Here is a 20,672-nt window from a genome sequence, read left to right on the forward strand (position 1 = left end):
CGCTTTGAATCACAGACTTACTAAGATTTGTCCTCCTCAATACTGGAACCATCCACACCTCTTGGAAATTACTCTGATCAGGCTACAGTTTTGTGAATATCTCTTGTCTCAGCAGCAGGGCAGTTTCGTGCACATGAACTTGCATAATCTGCACAATGGCTGAGCCCCTCCACAAAGTCTGTTTACTCCCAACATATGAATACGTTTGTTGCCTGTTTGGGCACCAACATACAGATCCATTACAGGTAAAACTGCTGCATCTCTTGTTTTTTTCTCTGGCCCAGCAAGGACTGGCAGTAACCAACTTTAAACATTACTTGTCTGACTTTTTACATATAGAGAGCCGTACTTGTTCAAATACCCTGTAGTGATGGAATGTATAAAAGCTTTGAAACATGCCACCATCCCCCCAAACCCTTTGTGATGCCACTTTGGAATCGTTGTCCTCCCTTTCCTCATGTATAGTCCTTTCAAACCAATGCAGAGCTGTCCACTACGTTTCCTTACTCTGAAGACTGTGTTCCTGGTTTCAGTAACGGATCGCACTGTGAGGGAACTCCAAATTCTGTCAATGCATCTGCCTTACACTGCTTTCTTTCCACAAAAAAGTGGTGTTGCTAGCCAATGTGGCCTTTAAATGCTGTTTAAATAGTCTAGATCCAGTTTGGCACTGAGGAATATTATAAAGATGAGGAAACTGTTCGGAGATGGTGCCCACAGGAACGACTGTACTGAAAGTAAGTAACTTGTTCTGCAGGCTGACAGGTTAATTCACATTCTGGGCTCCAAAAAAATTATAATTGTATTTTTGCTGAAACTGAAAATCAATGCTTTTGCTTTCTTCAGCTGGACATTGTGATCATTATTTGAGTAAGTCCCTTAACATTTGTGCGATCATCACATGCTTGTTGTCTGTTATCATAAACGATTAACTTTGTCCTTTGAAGAAACATTTCACGACAACCGATATTTTTATATTATGTAATGTTTCCAAGAAGCTGCTTAGCCCTCTTTACAAACCATGTAAGAAGTAACAATTCAGCACGTTTTATATATTTACTACCATTTACTTTGTTTGTTGCAGGGTTGAAATTTAAAGAACCAAATTTCACGTTGAAAAGAACATTTAAAGTAGAGAATACAGGTCAACTGCAGGTTAATGTGAAGTCTATGGAAATCAGTGGATATGCATGCGAAGGATACGGATTTAAAGTTGTTAATTGTGAAGAGTTTGCGCTAAGTCCCAATGCTTCTAAGGAAATCATCATATTGTAAGTAGCGCTGCCTTGGACAATAAGGCATTTTAATGGTTATATTTCATAAAGAATTTAAAGAGCTTTAATTCATTCAACATATTGCTTAATTTCGTTTACTTGGAGTAAAAAATACATGTATCACAATACACTTAAAATAGTGTAACCATTTATTTTAAAGTGCAGCGCAATGTACTGGTATATCCACACCACTCTCCCCCATATTTAAGTGATGTTCAGGCTGGCAGACCACAAAATGGAGGTTGATTTGTGGGGGGAAAAATGCAGTGGGCCTGCTTTTAGTGCAGCAATCCTCTCCCCCTTTACCAGGCTCCAATCTAACATGCTTGTTGTTTTTCAAGATCCAAATTACTTTTTCCCTCCGACGCAGATGGAGGTTTTGGCTAGTATTAATTGATGATTTTTTTTGTCTGCCGGAACCGATCTGGTGGAGTGATTTCGGTCAATCGCAGTTTTTCTCTGCCTAGAATATAAATGTTGCATCATTTTGCACACACTGTTTTATGGCCTAAAGTGGCACTGTGTCTTCGCGTTTTCCTAGCCGCCTCTGGTCTTTTGCATTACCCAATGCAAGTCACCTCCATTTCCTGTCAGATGCATGCACAAGATTACCTTATGGCGTCTACTGCTACTTTTAAGGGAGAGTTTCATTCTCCACAGTTCTCAAAAATAGCCTTAAGGTTTTGCTCCAATGCTGCCGTGCTCAGAGGTGTAGTCTCCTTCATGTCTCTTGATTCTTAAATTATACAACAAGAATTTGGAGCGCAATCTGAAAGAAATTGAATTGGTTTTAAACCTTATTAAATTTGAAACCCAAATCGTTCCGCTATCCTCCTTTCCAGTGTAGTGATATAAAGACCATAGTCAGCCAAAGTGGCAATGTTTCAGAAGTTGCTTCCATATGACTTCTTGGAAAAATATGAAAACAAGATAAATAGTAGCCTCTTACATCCACTTTGATAAATCCTCTCTGTCTTTCATAATTGACAAGTTCGGCTAGAGGCATCTCCTTGTGTTTCTCCCTTTTTTTCATTTCTACCTTTTTTCCTTTATGCAGGTTAAACCCTAAGGTTTCACTCAATGAATCCCTTGTCTTGTGTCTCTGTTTTGTTTGCCTCCGCAATCAATTCACCAACCCTTATTCTTTCTAATCCTCTCTCCCCCCCCCCCTTTTTTTTAGGTCTTTGACTTTGTTTCCTCCTGAATTACTTAACAAAGTTAGCGAACTTAATGCCTCCTGTTTCATATGTATGTTTGATTAGCACAACTCCCTATTGATAAAAAGGGAAGCCGAGGTTGGTTAAGGTTTTTTTTTATTTTTAGCCAATTGTGAGGTAATATTACCTGAAATAGCATTATGTGCTAAAGCACTAAGCTCACGCCGCCTAAAAAGGTTCAGCCAATTGATTATTCATTTACCATTTATGGATGGTTTCTAACAGTTTGTCGGTAGGTTCACTTTATCACAGAGAGCGGGCAATACATGCATTTTTAAGGGACCTGTGGATGCAGTGGGTGAGAGTGGTACTAATAGATTAGAGTTGGGTGAGCTGTTTTCACCGTTAATATTAGATCATCCTTCAGATGTGTCGGGGGACGTTTCTCCGACATCTGCATGGTTAGAATTTGGCAGTACCAGTCACCCATTAGCATCAGCTTTCATAGGTTTCAGACAGTGAACTGTTACACCAATGTCTTCAAATTTTTCATATCATAAAATCGTTTGCCTACCACGTCGACTTGAACAAGGTTCTTCTGTAATGGTAGAGGAGCTATTCTTTTGTTAGCTATAATAATCTCGATCAAGTGGTGAATTTCTCATATGCGTATCTTAAATATATTTTGGGTGCATGCCATCAGCTCTTGACTGTTTCATCACAATAGAAAACAACTCATTTGACAGTTGTGCCTGTCATTAAAATATCCTAGCCTGTGGTGAATAAAAACAAATCACGTCTCATTGCTGCCGATTTGAAACCTATCCATTAAGTCTGTGTACCTTTCTGTCTATCAGTTTGCATGGAGGAGAGCGCGAAAAGAAAGTGGATCAACAACCGTCAAGTTAGGATGGGACAGGGAAACCCTTTAAGGGAGGGTAAAACAGTCTCGCAAAGACAGCAGATCTCTTGAAAACCTGCACTTTGTCCATGTCTTCCAACAGGGCATGACTGATGTCACGTTTTTCCCCCACACAAGAAACAGAAGTAGCTCTAATGGTCTTGGTATACCTTAATACAACCCTGAAGAAATACAAATCTTATTCCTGGAGGGCCCTGCCCTTTACCTTGAACAAAACGAGCTTTAAAGTGTCCCTATAAATATGGGTTAAAAAATCACTTTTTACATTCATTTTGGAGTATTCAACACTTACTCCTCAGGACTGAGAAACTTTTTAATTGAAACAGACCGATTCAGCATCCATTCTACTTTGTCGATGCCACAAAATGTCCTATGAATTGCTCACCTTCATACCACAGAGTTTCTTTTCCTTAATTTGGATATAACCGAAACCAGAATGCCTTCAAAGTGTAAGCCCATAATTTCCATAAAGCTTTTGGAGTGTACTATTACTGCCATTCTTACTGACCTTAACTTTCATGAGTCTCAAATGTGAGTAGTAGCATTTCAGTGATTGCACGTATCAAAATCTACAATATCGTGTAACAGAAATATTGTGTCAAAAATATAGTTTACAAAAATTTCGACCGCCTATTGTTATAATTTTAAGTACAAAAATATAAAAAATAAATATTTTCACACTAATATCATTAAAAACAACCAAAATATATATCCAGCCCCTGCTGGTGGTCGCCAGAAGGTAGTTATAGTTAGACCTACTTTCCATAGGAAAAGCATTTTTTGAATTGGCTGTCATTTGACCAATCATCATGAAATTTTCGAACAAAAGTGTCAAGGTAGGTCTGGTTGTCATGGAAAGTTTGGGGGTGATCCGTGCAGTGGGGACAGATAATTTGGTGCACAAATTACGGGTGTGTTTGTAATGTTAATTCCCATAGGAACCATTAGCCACACCTACAGCCCGAATCGCTGAACTGACATACACCATTTTGGCAGGGAGGTAGATGTTGGTTCAAGGAAGTGCTTTTTGTTGTTTATTTGGTGTAAATCCCCCACACCCCAGGGCCAACTACAGTAATGTCCCAGGGAGCCCATCCCAGGGGCATTGCAGTTTGCTATGGCTGTCTCCAAGCTATAGCTAACTCTGGTCCCCTTCATTCAGCAAGAGCTTTAATAATGCATTTTTTTCATGAAGCGGAGCAGAATTGCTTTTGCAGCTCCCTCTGTCCCTTTCAAAAAACGGAGAGAATAAGAAGCGATCTCCTCAATGACGCTATCCTGTACTCCAACCCCCGTCACACAGCAGTGCCTCAACCTAAGAACAATGCTACTTGGTCATCCTTTGACACTTACTCCGTAGAAGAAATTGGCAGACTGCTCAGCGCCTTGAAACCTTCCAATCACCTCTCTGACCCCCTTCCTGCTAACGCTGTAAAAGACTTTTCCCCCTGGCTTCTCCCACTCTGGTCTAAGATTATCAATAGCTCTCTTCAACAAGGATCCATCCCCAACGCCCTCAAAGTAGGGCAAGTCACACCGCTACTAAAAAAACCAACAGCAGACCCCACTGATCTAAACAATTACCGACCTATTACAAACATTCCCACTCTCGCTAAACTGTTGGAACAACTACAATTGACTAAACACATAGATAAGTTTGATCTCCTAAACACTCATCAGTCAGGCTTCCGAGCAGGGCACAGTACCAAAACTGCCATGACTCACATAGTGGACGATGCCCTCCAAATCCTAGACCAAAACGATACCTGTCTCCTCATCCTTCTGGATCTCTCCTCAGCATTCGATACAGTTAAACATGAGAACTTACTCGAACTGTTAAACACAAGAATGGGCATATCTGGGACTGTTCTAAAGTGGTTCACCTCATTTCTACACAACCGGACACAAAGAATCAAAAGCAACAACCTGCTGTCCTCTCCGGTACCTGTATCGCTAGGCGTCCCTCAAGGATCCTCCCTCTCCCCAACACTGTTCAACCTCGTTATGGAACCTCTCACTACGTTGTTACAGGCCTCTAATGTGCACTTTCACATGTATGCCGACGACACCCAACTTTATCTCAAAATACAATCTCCCAAGGACATCATGCTGCTGAACACCACGATCAGAAACACCCAATCCTGGCTTGCTGAGAATCACCTCAAACTCAATGCTCTGAAGACCGAGTTCCTCCTGATCTCACCTCCCGCTAAAATATCCACGGCTCAAACATGGCTTAAGCAATTAACGGCTCTAAATGTACAGCCCATCGTAGTAGACTCAGCAAAATCTTTAGGCATAACACTTGACACCAATCTCAACATGCAGCAGCACATCAGCAAGGCAACCAAAGGAGCGAACTTCCAAATCAATACCCTGAGAAAACTTAAACCTTTCCTTCCTGCCAAAGACTTCCAAACTGCAGTTCAATCTTTAGTCATCCCGCACATAGAATACGGTAGCACCGCCCTCTGCGGGCTCCCCCTAACTACAACGGCACCCCTAAGAGCGTCCCTTAACGCCGCAGCGAGACTCGTCACAGGCTCAAAAAAACACTCGCATATCTCCCCGGACTTTAAATCACTGAACTGGCTACCTTTTGAAGCCAGAATTCAACTGAAAATCGCATGCATGACACACAAGGCTGTGCATCTGAATTCACCCGCCTACCTCACTCAAAAATTGACAATTTCGGGTGGCTCCCGAACTACTAGAAGCACAAACAATCTTTTGCTGAAACCTCGAAGATTTCGGAAGGAAAAAACGTATAAACGCTCCTTTTCAGGAATGGCACCCAGGATCTGGAACTCTCTCCCTCCTGAAACAAGGCTCATCTCCTCCAACACAATCTTTAAGAAAGAAGTTAAAGCGATCCTCATGGCAAAATACACATGACCTATCACTCCGTATCACTCATAAATCTGCTCTGTAAGGCCTGCCCGACCTTGGCCTATTGCACCACCCGTATTATCGAATTATGTAATTGTATACGCTCACTCTTTGTATTTTGTTATAATGTTCGATGCACCTGGCTGATTATGTATATTGTTATATTGTTGACGCACCTGGTTGACTTTGCACACTTTACCCTCTCCACCTCAACGATCTTTACATCCCTTCTACTGTCGCACCTGTGGGACTATACATCCTGCACACACCCACCTCAACTTGGCCCACCTTTAAACTCTAAATACTCTAAACACGCTTAAGCAAGTATATGCTCCTTGGTATCGCACTTTATGCTATTAACGCAATTGTTTGTCTACTCTCAGTGTACCTACACTACCACACCTGTAACCTACCTCATGTCCTTTGACCTACCTATGTAACTAGCACCTTGTACCTAACTACCTCATATATCACTTTGTATATACGCTTTATTACTTTGTATTTTTACTTTGTATTTGTACTTGTAAAGCGCTCTGATATCTGCAAAGATCTTGTTCGCGCCGTATAAAACTCTCAAAATAAAATAAATAAATAAATGCGGGGTCCCACAGGAGGTGGGGAGGCACAATGGAATGCGGGGCCTGAGGCATCCCCGCGGTCACCAACGTGCTGGCAAAGCCTCGGGGATGGGATCCCCAGGGCAATATGTGCCCTGAGGTAGGGGGGATGTGCTTGGCCCCCTCCCCATAGCAACATTTTTTTGAAGGCCTGCCCGGGGGATTGGGTCCCCAGGGCTGAAATAGGCCTGGGGAAGGTCTGGGGCAGCGCAGCCCTCATCCCATGTGAAAATGAAGGAAGGGCCAAAATCAGCCCGGGAGAGGGGCAGCGTGGCCCTCTCTAGTTTTGTTTTTTTTAATAAGAAATTTAAAAAAGGATTAGGCTCCGGGGATGGAGTCCCCGGGACCCTAAATGGTCCAGGGAAGGGAAGTCCTGCGGCCCCCCTTCCTAAAAACAAAAAAAAAACATGCAACTCCTAGGAGGCCCACCCCCTTTCTCCACTACACTACACTGCACATGCTCCTCCTGGCCCGCTTGTTTAGGGGGGGAGGGGGGTGGGGGGGAGTTGTCTTGCATCCTGAGGGCCTCAGGACTAAAGTGGACTTCTTCCCCCAAGCAGGTGTGCGCCCGGAGGCACTGTTGCAGAGTGGTGGATGAAGGGTGCGTGGCCTCTGACTACCTCTCCGCAATCCAGCTGTGTGAGCCTAAATAGAAGTAACAGGAGGGGCAGTTAGCCCCAAAGGACCCTCAAAAGCCAAGAGGACTTCATCCCCCTACTAGTAGTACACCAGGAGGCGTGTTTGCAGAGTGGTAAGCAAGTAGTTCTATGGCTGACTGACAGTGTGATAGTGGCTGTATGGGGTGTATGAGTGGCTATATGGGGTGTATGAGTGGCTATATCAGGGGCTGTATTAGTGAGTTGGGTATGAGTGGCTGTATTATTGACTGAGTGGATGTGTGTGTAGACCTATGAATCAGTGAGTGGGTGTGTACGTATTGGTATGGTTGTGTCAATGGGTTTGAGAATGGTAGGGGGTGAATGAAAGGTTATATTGGGGTGTGAATAAGTGTGTGAGAGAGCCTGTGGATGATGTCATCAGTGATGGCACTGACCATGTCATGAGTGATGTAATATGTGAGGTTATCAGCAGTGCATTGTGGGAGCGAGAGTTATAGTTATCTCATCTAACTAGAACTGCTGAATTTCTCTGGTTGTGTGCGAGTGAAATGTCAGCCTAACTATAATGTAACTTTAACCATTGTTTTTTTCAGTGAATATATATATATATATATATATATATATATATATATATATATATATATATATATATATATATATATATATATATATATATATATATATATATATATTTAAAACCAGCAATGCTTCATGTGTCCTTCATAAAAATAAACGATGGACTTGCATCAAACGTTGATAGCATAGTTTCATGGCGGCCATCTTTCAACATGTTTTTAAACATTCAATCGTGATATCACCTATGTGCAATAGTGTGCATAAGAATCATTAAAAACAAGATAATCAGGGAGAATAAAATTCAATAAGCAACCACTTATGGACAATATTACAGTCCGTTACCGATTGCATTAATTACATATGAAATTTGCTAAAAAAAATTGTAGACCAATAACGGACTGTAATATTGTCTATAAGTGGATGCTATTGAATTGTATTCTCCCTGATTATCTTGTTTTTAATTATTCTTATGCACACTATTGCACATAGGTGTTGTCACAATTGAATGTTTAAAAACATGTTGTAAGATGGCCGCCATGAAATTATGCTATCAATGTTTGATGTAAGTCCATCTTTTATTTATATGAAGGACACATGAAGCATTGCTTGTTTTAAATACTTGTGTGTTTACGCAGAAAAACTGACATTGAGAAAGCCGTAAGGCTAAACGCGTCTGTCAGTGCAGGTGGGTCTGCACAATAAAGCACTTTGTTTAAACTGAACTTCTGTGTGTGCTCTCTATTGTGGCGTTGGAAGGGTTCGCCTTGTGTGTGTGTGTGTATATGCATATATATGTGTATATTTGTATGTGTGTGCATATGTGTATATATGTATATGTGTGTGTATATGTATATGTGTGAATATGTATATATATATATATGTGTATGTGTGTATATATGTATGTGTAAATATGTGTACATGTATGTGTATATATGTATGTGTATGTATGTTTGTGTGTGTGTGTGTGTGTGTATATATATATATATATATATATATATATATATATATATGTATATATTCTCAGCCAATTCTTTGATGGGCGTATTCCAGCGCCTAACTGAACACAGCCCACCGTTAATTCTCTAAACTTTTATTGCTGGTGCAAAGTCGCCATAGCATGTTTGGGCCGCAGCCACGGCCTTGATCATACTACCGTGGCGGAACCATTGAAGGAGAATTTAAGGCATCAGGTAAGCACAACAATAAACAAAATACTAATTTTTTTAAGAGGTTCTCAAATTCTTGGCGAATAGGCAATTCCAAGTCTATTGTCCACCTTTTAAATCTGAGGTGCGGTCGCTCAGACATGGGGTGCCCCAGGGCTCAATTTTGAGCCCGACTTTGTTTAATCTTTATATGGCGCCCCAGCCAAGCTGGTTGCGGCCTACGGGGTTGAGATAGTGTCATATGCTGATGACACCCAGCTGGTAGTGACACTGTCTCAGCCTCCGGAAGAGGCCTCAGCCAATTTCACAGCCTGTCTGAGCGGATTAGCGGGATGGATGAATACTAATTGCTTACGCCTCAACGCTAACAAAACTGAACTTTTGGTGTTGGGTAAATATCCATCCATTTGGACATCGGCATGGTGGCCTAAAGAACTTGGCACCGTCCCTAAACCACTGGAACAGGTTAAAAATTTAGGGGTCAAACTGGACGAGACTTTATCCTTTGAACACCACACCAGAGGGATAGCAGGTAAATGCTATGGGATTCTTAAGATCTTACGCAAGACCCTGGACTCACTCCCGGCTAATAGCAGGAAAACGTTAATCCATACTCTGGTGACGCCCCATCTCGACTACAGTAACGCTTTATACTTAGGTCTGAGTAGGAAAGGCCTGCATAGGCTTCAGTGTGTCCAAAACGCAGCAGCTAGACTGGCTCTCAACCTCTCTAGAAGATCTTCTGGGAAACAAGCTTTAGTGCGACTCCACTGGCTCCCCATACGGGAGCGTATCATTTTTAAAAGCATGTGTATGACCCATCGCATTGCTTATGAGAGAGGTCCTGTCTATCTTCAAAAGCTACTTACCAAGTACCACCCCAATCGTCATTTACGATCTCAGGGCCGTATGCTCTTTCAGGTGCCCAGAATCCAGCGGGCACGGATGGGTGGACGGTCATTCAAATATTTGGCCAGCAAACAGTGGAATGACCTCCCCATTGAGCTCCGGATGGAGCCATCTGAGGGAAGCTTTAGGCGCAAATTGAAAACTTTCCTTTTTCCTAAATTCTGAGATTCCTCTCGCCCTTTCCTTCAGTGGCCCTTCTTTCTCTGAGCTGTTGTTCTAGTAATTAGTTTTAAAGCGCGGGGACACACTGTTGCCTAGTGTAACCAGGCGCTATACAAAAGGTGTTTATTATTATTAAACACATGTACAGATGTAAAAATGTAAACCATATTATAGAACGTTTTTCACGGTAGACTAAATAAGATCTATTTTAGCAAGTGCTTTCAATTGGGTTCTCTTGGATGCTTTATCTGTAACAATGGAAACATTATAATTGAACCATTTGCTCTACTAAACCCACTTGCTCTGCATTACCTTCACCAAATCTTTATATTGCAAATAATGTGTGATTATTCATAAATCTGTGTTTGTGATCCTTTTCTCATCATTCTTCTCCCAGTTACAGCGGATCTATAGTATAGTATCGAGTAACTGTTACTAGTACTGGGGCCGGGCCAATCGGATCTGCTACCTTCTGAACACTTGGATCGGTGTCCACCTCCCACCGGCAAGAAGTTATGTAAATCTTCTTCGATGTTCAGATCATTTGGGAAATTGGAATTGAGGTTTAAAATGTTCATACTCTCTAGTCTCCTAAGTGCTTTCACTCTTCTCTCCCCACCTGATGTTCTGGGGCACTGTCTTTGACAAAATTTGACATCTGAGCAATGTCACTATGATGAATTTCGGCACAGTGCCTTGTTACTGGATAGGTTAAATCCTTGTTTTTTATGGCCTGAATATACTGCAGTATGCGTTTATGAACTTGCAATACTGTGCTGTTCACGTATCTCAGGTTGCAGCTGCATGGTAACACATAAACAGCAAACTCACTTCTGCAATTGAAATTGCCTCTTATGGAGATAGATGTGTAAGAAAAGGGAGAGAGATACTCCTTGGTATTGATGCCTATTGTGCACGCTCTACATTGTGGGCACTTATGGAAGCCATTAGTTCCTGTGAGCCAACCGGGCTCACACAAATTTCCTACCACCCAGTGTTACCCCAGGCCTCCCGATAAAAATGGTGCCTCACTTGTTTGGGAGGCGCAAGGGCCCAAAATGTTTTGAGGCAACATCAACATTGCCAATCAAAAATTGTTTTGGGCCCTTGCCTGTCGCTGGTACCGAGGCCTCTCACACAAGTGAGGCACCATTTTTATCGGGAGACCTGGGGGTATGCTGGGTGGTAGGAAATTTGTGTGAGCACTTTCCCACACAAAAATTTGTGAAATGTGATTTTTTTCAGCTATAATTGAGGTTTGCAAGGGATTGTGGGTAAGAATACGTTGGGGGATCCACGCAAGCCATACCTCCTTGGAAGCCCCCGGGTGTCTAGTTTTGAGAAGTATGTGGGTTTGGTAGGTTTCCCTAGATGCCGCCGAGCACAGGACCAAAAACCCAGGTGACCTCCCTTGCAAAACCAAATCGTATTGACATAATTATGTGTTTATTTCTGCAGCGTGAGATTTTTAGCACAATATTGCAAGGAAAATGTGACAGACATTTTTAAGTTTGCAGGACATTGTGGATAAAATAACTTGTTGGAATTCACAAGTCAGACATCACCATGTACTCCCATGGGTTAACAATAATATCTACATTTGGTAGGTTACTCTTAGATGGAATGTACACCTTGACAGAGAGACTCAAAAGACAAAGATTCCAGCAGAGCCATCTATTCCTCAAACACACACACTTACTAGTTGGATTTGGCACGAGGGCGAGTGATGGTTCAGTACATAAAATATTATTAACAAGAGATTTCACAAAAATGAAATGCACTGTCAATAATTAAATGCACAAAAAACCTAACCAGTGACTCGCAGCTTGTGAGCTGTAAAGCCACGACAAGGCAGCAACCGTTTTACAGGCCATTCACGCACCTTTCATACGTGATACACACAAGACTATTCACACCACAAGGCACAAAACCAACACATTCCAACATTCGCAAAAAGGGACAAGGTACACCCTGCTTCAGGAAGAAAAAAAAGACAACTATTACTGCACAGTCATCTAATCCTCAAACACACACACATACTGTTTGGATTTGGCACGGGGTGAGTGATGGTTCAGTATATACAATTGTATTAGCAAGTGTTTTCTCAAAAATGAAATGCACTGTTAATAATTGAAAGGACGAGAAACTGAACCATGGACTCACAGCTCGTGAGCTGTAAAGCCACGACAAGGCACCAACCTCTTTACAGGCCATTCATACACCTTTCATATGTGTGACACATCCAAAACATTCACACCGCCAGCCGCGGGCCCATCACATTACAACACTCACACCAGCAAACAGCGCCATTCAAGGGTCCATCACTTTCACACGCCCACATTCCTGACACAGTAACTACACAAACTGATGGATTGTGTGGAGTGGCGCTCAGCTAGCAGTGTGTGTAGTGACCAGCAGCAAGTCACTAGTCACACACCGCGAGCCGAGCGCCAGTCCACGCACACCGCCAGCTGAGCGCCAGTCCACACACACCGCCAGACAAGCGCCAGTGCACGCACACCACCAGCCAAGCGCCAATCCACCCACACCGTCAGCCAAGCGCCAATCCACCCACACCGTCAGCCAAGCGCCAGTCCACGCACACCGCCAGCCAAGTGCCAGTCAACGCACACCGCCAGCCAAGCTCCAGTCCATGCACACCTCCAGCCAAGTGCCAGTCCACGCACACCGCCAGCCAAGCGCCAATCCACCCACACCACCAGCCAAGCGCCAGTCCACGCACACCGCCATCCAAGCGTCCGCCTACACACACCACCATCACATTTAGAAATTTTTTTTTTTGTTGAAAATTTCTTTATTTGCAAGTTAGGTCACAACACATGTTATAGTCATGCGTACATTTAGAATTTTTTTAAACAAAAAAAATAACACAACAAATTGCAAATAGATACAAATCTGCTAACACAAAATCTGAAACTAAATACATTGCACTAATGCCAACCTTGAAACAGAATAAAAAATATTAAACAATACAGGCGAGGCAGTTCGCTTTACCACTCATGGATACTCCCAAAAATTCTTATGCGTGTGGTACGATTTAAAACAAGCTGACACACACAATCCAGGTTTAGAAGGACAGTCAGGGCAGTACATACGAGTCTCCCTCCGCGCACCTCTTCACCAACAGACTCTACATCTCCTAGTGGGAAACTCTATTGAGGTTCTGGGAGGAATTTATTCAGGAAAGTGGCGATCTTTCAATCTATCATATGTGGGTGGGCTGCACACCTTAGTTGCATCAAGATTCTCCATGAATAGTTCTGTTTCCCAAAGCGTGCTCGATGGTGACCTGCCCTGCCCCGATAGCACGTTGAACTTGAAATCGCATCATTCTGGGACACTGATTAGTGCCCCAAACCATGGCACAATAGCTGCTGCATTTGCAATTATCGTCGTTCTTTATCATTCATATAAATCCGTTTTACTCCATCTTTTAAACTTTTCAAACAATTTTAGTCCGCATGCAAGGAAATGCATATTTCCTGTGTTTCTCATATTCATGATGGGCCATCCGAACCTCTTCTTTCAAGAATACGTTCTCAAGCAAATTTTCATCAATAGCAATTTATTAAAAACCCAATGCATTTCGGGCCTCCAGGGGCCCTTCGTCAAGGGTAACTGGAAAATCAATTAAACAAACAAATATTAATATTAATATGCTAAGCGCCTCTATTTGTACACAGTCACATGATGTTCAGATGGCCCATCATGAATATGAGAAATTCAGGAAATATGCATTTCCTTGCATTGGGACTAAAATTGTTTGAAAAGTTAAAAAGATGGAGTAAAAAGGATTTATATGAATGATAAAGAACGACGATAATTGCAAATGCAGCAGCTATTGTGCCATGGTTTGGGGCACTAATCAGTGTAACAGAATGATGCGATCTTTCAATCTAGCCACATCCTCCACCACTCCAACTCTAGGAACACTTGCCTGTTCCGCTAGAACAAGGCTGCCTATTACAGACTCTTGAAACTTAACAAAAGTCATCTTTGACTCAGGACAAGAATTCTGGAACACAATAAAAGCATTAAATGTTGCCAAGTGGAAAAGAAGAATAGCTAACTTCTTATACCAAATGTAAGCCTTACGAAGAGCAGCGTAAGGTTCCAACCTCTGATCTACTCTGTCAACACCACTGATGTGCCTATTATAGTCTAAAATGCACACAGGTTTGCGCACTTCAGCAGCCTGACCCCAAACAGGCACAGGTGCAGTGCTTTCATCATTGATGGTAGTCTGCATGTACACATCTCTCCTGTCTGAAAACGTCACAGCTAGAAGCTCGTCACATCGCAACGCACTGCACTGTCCCCGCACAAGCTTTTAGCAAACAAGTTCTTTTGGGAAACCTTTACGGTTACAGCGCATTGTGCCACAAGCAAAGTGCCCACTTTGGCCAATTCCTTGAACAACCACACACCAGTGTAGAAATTATCTACATATTTTGTAGGTAACAAGGACCCCCTGATTTGGATTGTGCTCCTGGGTCAGGGAAAACAGTTTTTTGTGCAAAGGTAACAACCCAGGCAGACAAATAGGAACAAAAACTGGCTAATGAAAGAAACACATATTTATAAACAACTCATTAAAAATGCAATGGACTGTAATGATATCAAAAAGATTGATTTTAATATAATTATAAAAAATATGTGGATAAATCTGATTCAATAAAATACAATGACATGATTTGAATAGACATGAATCATTTAAATAATGTATGGCAAACAAACATATCAATATACATAATTCTAAAAATAAGACACTTTGTTCTTAAAAATGATTTCTCAAATACAAGATGTTTCTAAGGCTGTGAGTCTACGCGTTTCGACAAAACATTTGTCTTCCTCAGGACGGTTTGATATCAGCCATAATTTCTAAAAAAGATAAAACAGAATCACAAACATATAACAGTACATTGCAAGCACTACTATTTACATATATCTGAAAAAGCAAAACTTATTTCTTTTTCTATTTTCTCTTTTCTTTTTTCTTTACAGAGCCAGAATTTATATGAAAGAACACTTATATTTTTATAGTGTTCACATCCTTGATAAAAAGTCACATTTAACCAGACATAGGGTGAACCACTCGGGAGGTCATATGATACAGGCAAATTTAATAAAATATAAAACAAATAGGAAAATCTAGAAGGATTTAAAAATTCAGAAAAATCAGAAAAAGGCATAACATTTTTGGTAAACTAATATTACTGGAAATTCCTATAGTTCCAAAGTATTATACCTAATTAATTGCTGGAGATATTCCTTAATTATTAAGACTTCATACGTCATGTTTTATATGTAGTATTATGTTAGAAAACAGAGTAGTTATACCTAGGCTAGAGTAGTTAATAGTAGTCTCTACTGTAGAAACTACTATTCCAATCATGTAAGTAGCAAGTCATATTAAGGTGAGGAAACTCCAACCATTCATTCACATTTTGGATTAGATTGCTAAAGAACCTTACCTAGATATAGAGAAGTTATAGAGTATTCGATACGTGGTAGTTAGGGTAGATAAGGCACCTCTCCCTTTATGGATGGAGACGGTATGTGATGGCTATTCAAATGAAAGAAATGCATATATTGGAATATAGTACAGTTCCACTCTAGCTTAATATATTAATTACAGTAGATAATATTTTTACCTGTTGAAACAGCAATCACTGCTGTCTTCCTATCAATGCCCACAAATACTCTTCACGTTTTGTTTATTAAAAAATTAATTAAAAGCCGGAATCCCTCGTTGTTTTCAAAATTGCTGGTGTAATACTGAAATTATTACATAATAATATATCTAATCCAAAATGTGAATGAATGGTTGGAGTTTCCTCACCTTAATATGACTTGCTACTTACATGATTGGAATAGTAGTTTCTACAGTAGAGACTACTATTAACTACTCTAGCCTAGGTATAACTACTCTGTTTTCTAACATAATACTACATATAAAACATGACGTATGAAGTCTTAATAATTAAGGAATATCTCCAGCAATTAATTAGGTATAATACTTTGGAACTATAGGAATTTCCAGTAATATTAGTTTACCAAAAATGTTACGCCTTTTTCTGATTTTTCTTATTATTCTGAATTTTTAAATCCTTCTAGATTTTCCTATTTGTTTTATATTTTATTAAATTTGCCTGTATCATATGACCTCCCGAGTGGTTCACCCTATGTCTGGTTAAATGTGACTTTTTATCAAGGATGTGAACACTATAAAAATATAAGTGTTCTTTCATATAAATTCTGGCTCTGTAAAGAAAAAAGAAAAGAGAAAATAGAAAAAGAAATAAGTTTTGCTTTTTCAGATATATGTAAATAGTAGTGCTTGCAATGTACTGTTATATGTTTGTGATTCTGTTTTATCTTTTTTAGAAATTATGGCTGATATCAAACCGTCCTGAGGAAGACAAATGTTTTGTCGAAACGCGTAGACTCACAGCCTTAGAAACATCTTGTATTTGAGAAATCATTTTTAAGAACAAAGTGTCTTATTTTTAGAATTATGTATATTGATATGTTTGTTTGCCATACATTATTTAAATGATTCATGTCTATTCTATTCAAATCATGTCATTGTATTTTATTGAATCAGATTTATCCACATATTTTTTATAATTATATTAAAATCAATCTTTTTGATATCATTACAGTCCATTGCATTTTTAATGAGTTGTTTATAAATATGTGTTTCTTTCATTGGCCAGTTTTTGTTCCTATTTGTCTGCCTGGGTTGTTACCTTTGCACAAAAAAAAAAGAAATTATCTACATATAAATGGTGTCCTTTTTTAAATAATCCTCTACCTAGTTCCCACACAATTTTCTCAGTCACTCCAAAAGTGGACGAACAACCAGGGGGGTTAATGCTGGACTCCTTACCGGTGTACACCCTGAAATTAGAGACATATCCAGTCCCACTGTCACACAGCATATACAGCTTAATTCCATAGCATGCCCTCTTACTAGGAATGTATTGCCTAAAAACCAAGCGGCCCTTGAACAACACCAAAGGCTCGTCCACTGCTATTTCTTTTCCTGGAGCATAGATCTCAGAAAAACGATCAACAAAGTGATCAAGGACAGGCTGAATCTTTAAAACCTGGTCACAATCAGGGTTATCTCGTGGCAACGCTAAACCATTATTGACAAAATGCATCATCAGAAGCAAATGCCTATCACGACTCATGACTGCCGGAAATATAGCCGTTGCCATCAAGGGACTAGTAGACCAATATGAAGACATTGGTGGCTTCCTTAGCAAGCCCATCAAAAAAGTGAATCCCAAGAACTTCTTCATCTCTTCAAGATATGTGGGAGTCCACCGGGTAGCTCTAGATTGGGGCTGAAGGCTGGCACTGTTGTCCCTCAAACTGTTCGGCATACAAATTAGTCTGCTCAACAATCTCTGCCAAAAACACATCGTCCATAAACAACTGAAAAAATGTATCGTCAAAAAGTTCTCAGTATTCACTCTTCACCCTGGAACACCAGTAAAGTCTGGCAATGCCGGCTGCACCATGCCAGGGGCAACCCAGAGGCCAACACTATCCACGGGAAGTGCTGAAGCCCCAGCCTGCAACCCAGATGCCTCTTGCCGCACTACACCAACGGGAAGCCTAGCAGCCCCAGATGCTTCTTGCCGCACTACACCAACGGGAAACCTAGCAGCCCCAGATGCCTTTTGCCGCACTACACCAACGGGAAGCCTAGCAGCCCCAGATGCCTTTTGCCGCACTACACCAACGGGAAGCCTAGCAGCCCCAGATGCCTCTTGCCGCACTACACCAACGGGAATCCTAGCAGCCCCAGATGCCTCTTGCCGCACCACAGCAACATGATGCCTTGTAGCCGCAGGCTGCAGCCCAGAGGCCTCTCGCCGACCTATACCAATGGGAAACCTTGCAGCCCTAGGCTGCAGCCCAGATGCCTCTTGGCGCACTACCAGCACATCAATGTCCTCCTCTAACACAGGTACTTCATCATCACTAGAAGAAGCTTCATCATCCGATGATTCCATGTGAAGAGAAAACTCACTGCCTGAACCCCTTCCTACCTCTACCTCAGAATCAGAGTCAGTCTCTGAACCAAGGTCAGAGGAAGACTCAAAAAGCATACCAGCAACCTGCTGAGCAGTAATCCTGTGGCTAGCCATTATCCTTACTAAGAAAGGAGACTGCACAAACAAGTCAACAACAACCAACACTGTGCAAAGTAAGTAGTAAACAAAGTGAGGCTTTAGCACAAAGATCTATACAGTCCAAAACAATATAGCTCTTACCAAAGATAGCTACACTCACCAGCACCTACTCTGTAGAAACACTGCAAAAAGCAACGATATCCCACTAGAAAGAAGAATAAAAAAACAATTACACATAAGACAACAAAGTACACATCAAGCACTAATGCAAACAATATTTTGACACTCAAAACACAGAAGCCAAACAAACTGCTATTACTACACCATTTACAAAAGCACATTCATGTAGGGAAATCAAACTACTTTAGAGTAAATAGTACAAAATAAATTTACTTACCAAGCTACAAAACCGCAACCTACAACAATCCAAACAGCAAAGGCCTTGAACTAGAATAAAATAGAGAAATAAAAAAAATACTATTACATTTCACAAACAATATGACAATTAAAATTATAACACACAATGTCGCTACCCAAATGGACATTCGGCCAGATGAGCCTTCAAATAGGGCTGAGACCAATGGGGATTAGGTGAGGTTTTCCATCAATCCACTGGTTATATTTTTGGATGTTTTTTCTGCCCGCCCCCCTCGGTGGCAGTCGGTCTTTTTTTTGTCCTTACTGTACCCTCCCTCCCCCACCCGGGGGCAGTAAGGACAAAAAAAGACCGACTGCCACCAAGGGGGCGGGCAGAAAAAAACATCCAAAAATAGAACCACCTTTGGAAGCGAACCTTGCCCAAGGGGTCGCTTCCACACACTACAAAACACAATCCCTAGGGCCTAGTGGGCCAGAAAGGCCAAAAAAAGGGCAGATCTGGGGCACACAAACATCAACAAGAAATGCTCCCCTTTGGAGGCGACCCTTTCCCAAGGGGTCGCTTCCATCCAAATTTGAATGCCCCCAAATAAGTCCCTGTTGCCTAGTAACGCCTGAATTTGCCCCCGGGGGGGGCAGAAAATCATTAATAAAAATTGCCCCCACTTGGAAGCGTCACTTCCAACCAAATTTAAATGTCTGCCTAACTGCCCATGGTGCCTAGTGGCATTTTCTTCCCCCCCCCCTCCCCGGGGCAAAACGGCCGAAAAAACGGGCCTATTTGCCCCCAGGAGGGGCAGAAAAACATTCCTTGACATATGCCCCCTCTAGGAAGCGATCCTTGCCCAAGGGGTCGCTTCCATCCAAATGTAAATGCCGCCAAAATAATCCCTGGTGCCTAGTGGTGTGTTTCTGCCGCCAATGGGGGCAAGACGGCCCAGAAAATGGGCCGATTTGCCCCCAGGGGGGACAGAAAAACATTCCTCAACAAATGCCCCCTCTAGGGAGCGACCCTTGCCCAAGGGGTCGCTTCCATCCAAATGTAAAGGGCAGCCTACCAGTCCCTGGTGCCTAGTGGCATTTTCGACCCTTGCCCAAGGGGTTGCTTCCAACCAAATTTGAATGTCCGCCTAACTGTCCCTGGTGCCTAGTGGCATTTTCTGCCTCCCCTGGGGGCAAAACAGTCAAAAAACAGGCCGATTGGCCCCCGGGGGGGCAGAAAATCATTATTAAGAATTGCTCCCACTTGGAAGTGACCCTTGCCCAAGGGGTCGCTTCCAATGCTCAAAATGTAATTCCCTGGTGCTAGTGGGGGCATTTCTGCTGATCGTTAGGCATCAGGGGTGAGGAAAATCTCTTTCCTCTCCCCTGATGCTTCCATGCGGTCCCTAAACTCCTCCAGGAACAAGGAAACTTACGGAACTCCTCGACGCTCAGGAAGCAAATGGCTTCCCGAGCGTCTGGGACTCCCTGTTGACATCAGCGCGCGCCCTATGCGCGCTGACGTCATGGGATTCCCATGGGGGGGGGGGTTGGGGGTGGCACGTCAGGGCTGCATTTGTGCTCCCTTTCTGTTTAACCTTTATATTAATGATGTTGACAAAGTCCTTTTATTAACAGGGGTAGATTATCCGTACGCAGGGCGACGAGGTCTCCCAGTATTACTTTATGCGGACGATGCAGTCCTTATATCCAGGACCCCAAGGGGGCTCCAAACTTTGCTTTGACGCTTTTTCAGACTTCATTTCGGAACGTGATTTCACCATCAATAATTCAAAATCTTTTGTCATGCAAGTGGGGATACGCCTAAAAAAATGCTTACAGTTAAGGG

At 41.9% G+C, this 20,672-nt stretch overlaps 1 protein-coding gene across 1 annotated transcript in view; it reads left to right on the plus strand.

The window, feature by feature from the left end:
- The window catches only part of TMEM131 (transmembrane protein 131), a 1,081,228-nt gene that overhangs the window by 741,926 nt on the left and 318,630 nt on the right, over nucleotides 1–20,672 (plus strand). The window contains exon 28 of the mRNA XM_078658243.1: nucleotides 1,085–1,271. Within this exon, the coding sequence (XP_078514369.1) occupies nucleotides 1,085–1,271 (187 nt within the window). The remainder of the gene's footprint in view (nucleotides 1–1,084; nucleotides 1,272–20,672) is intronic.

This window comes from Lissotriton helveticus, chromosome 8 (assembly GCF_964261635.1).
Source record: "Lissotriton helveticus chromosome 8, aLisHel1.1, whole genome shotgun sequence".
NCBI lineage: Eukaryota > Metazoa > Chordata > Amphibia > Caudata > Salamandridae > Lissotriton > Lissotriton helveticus.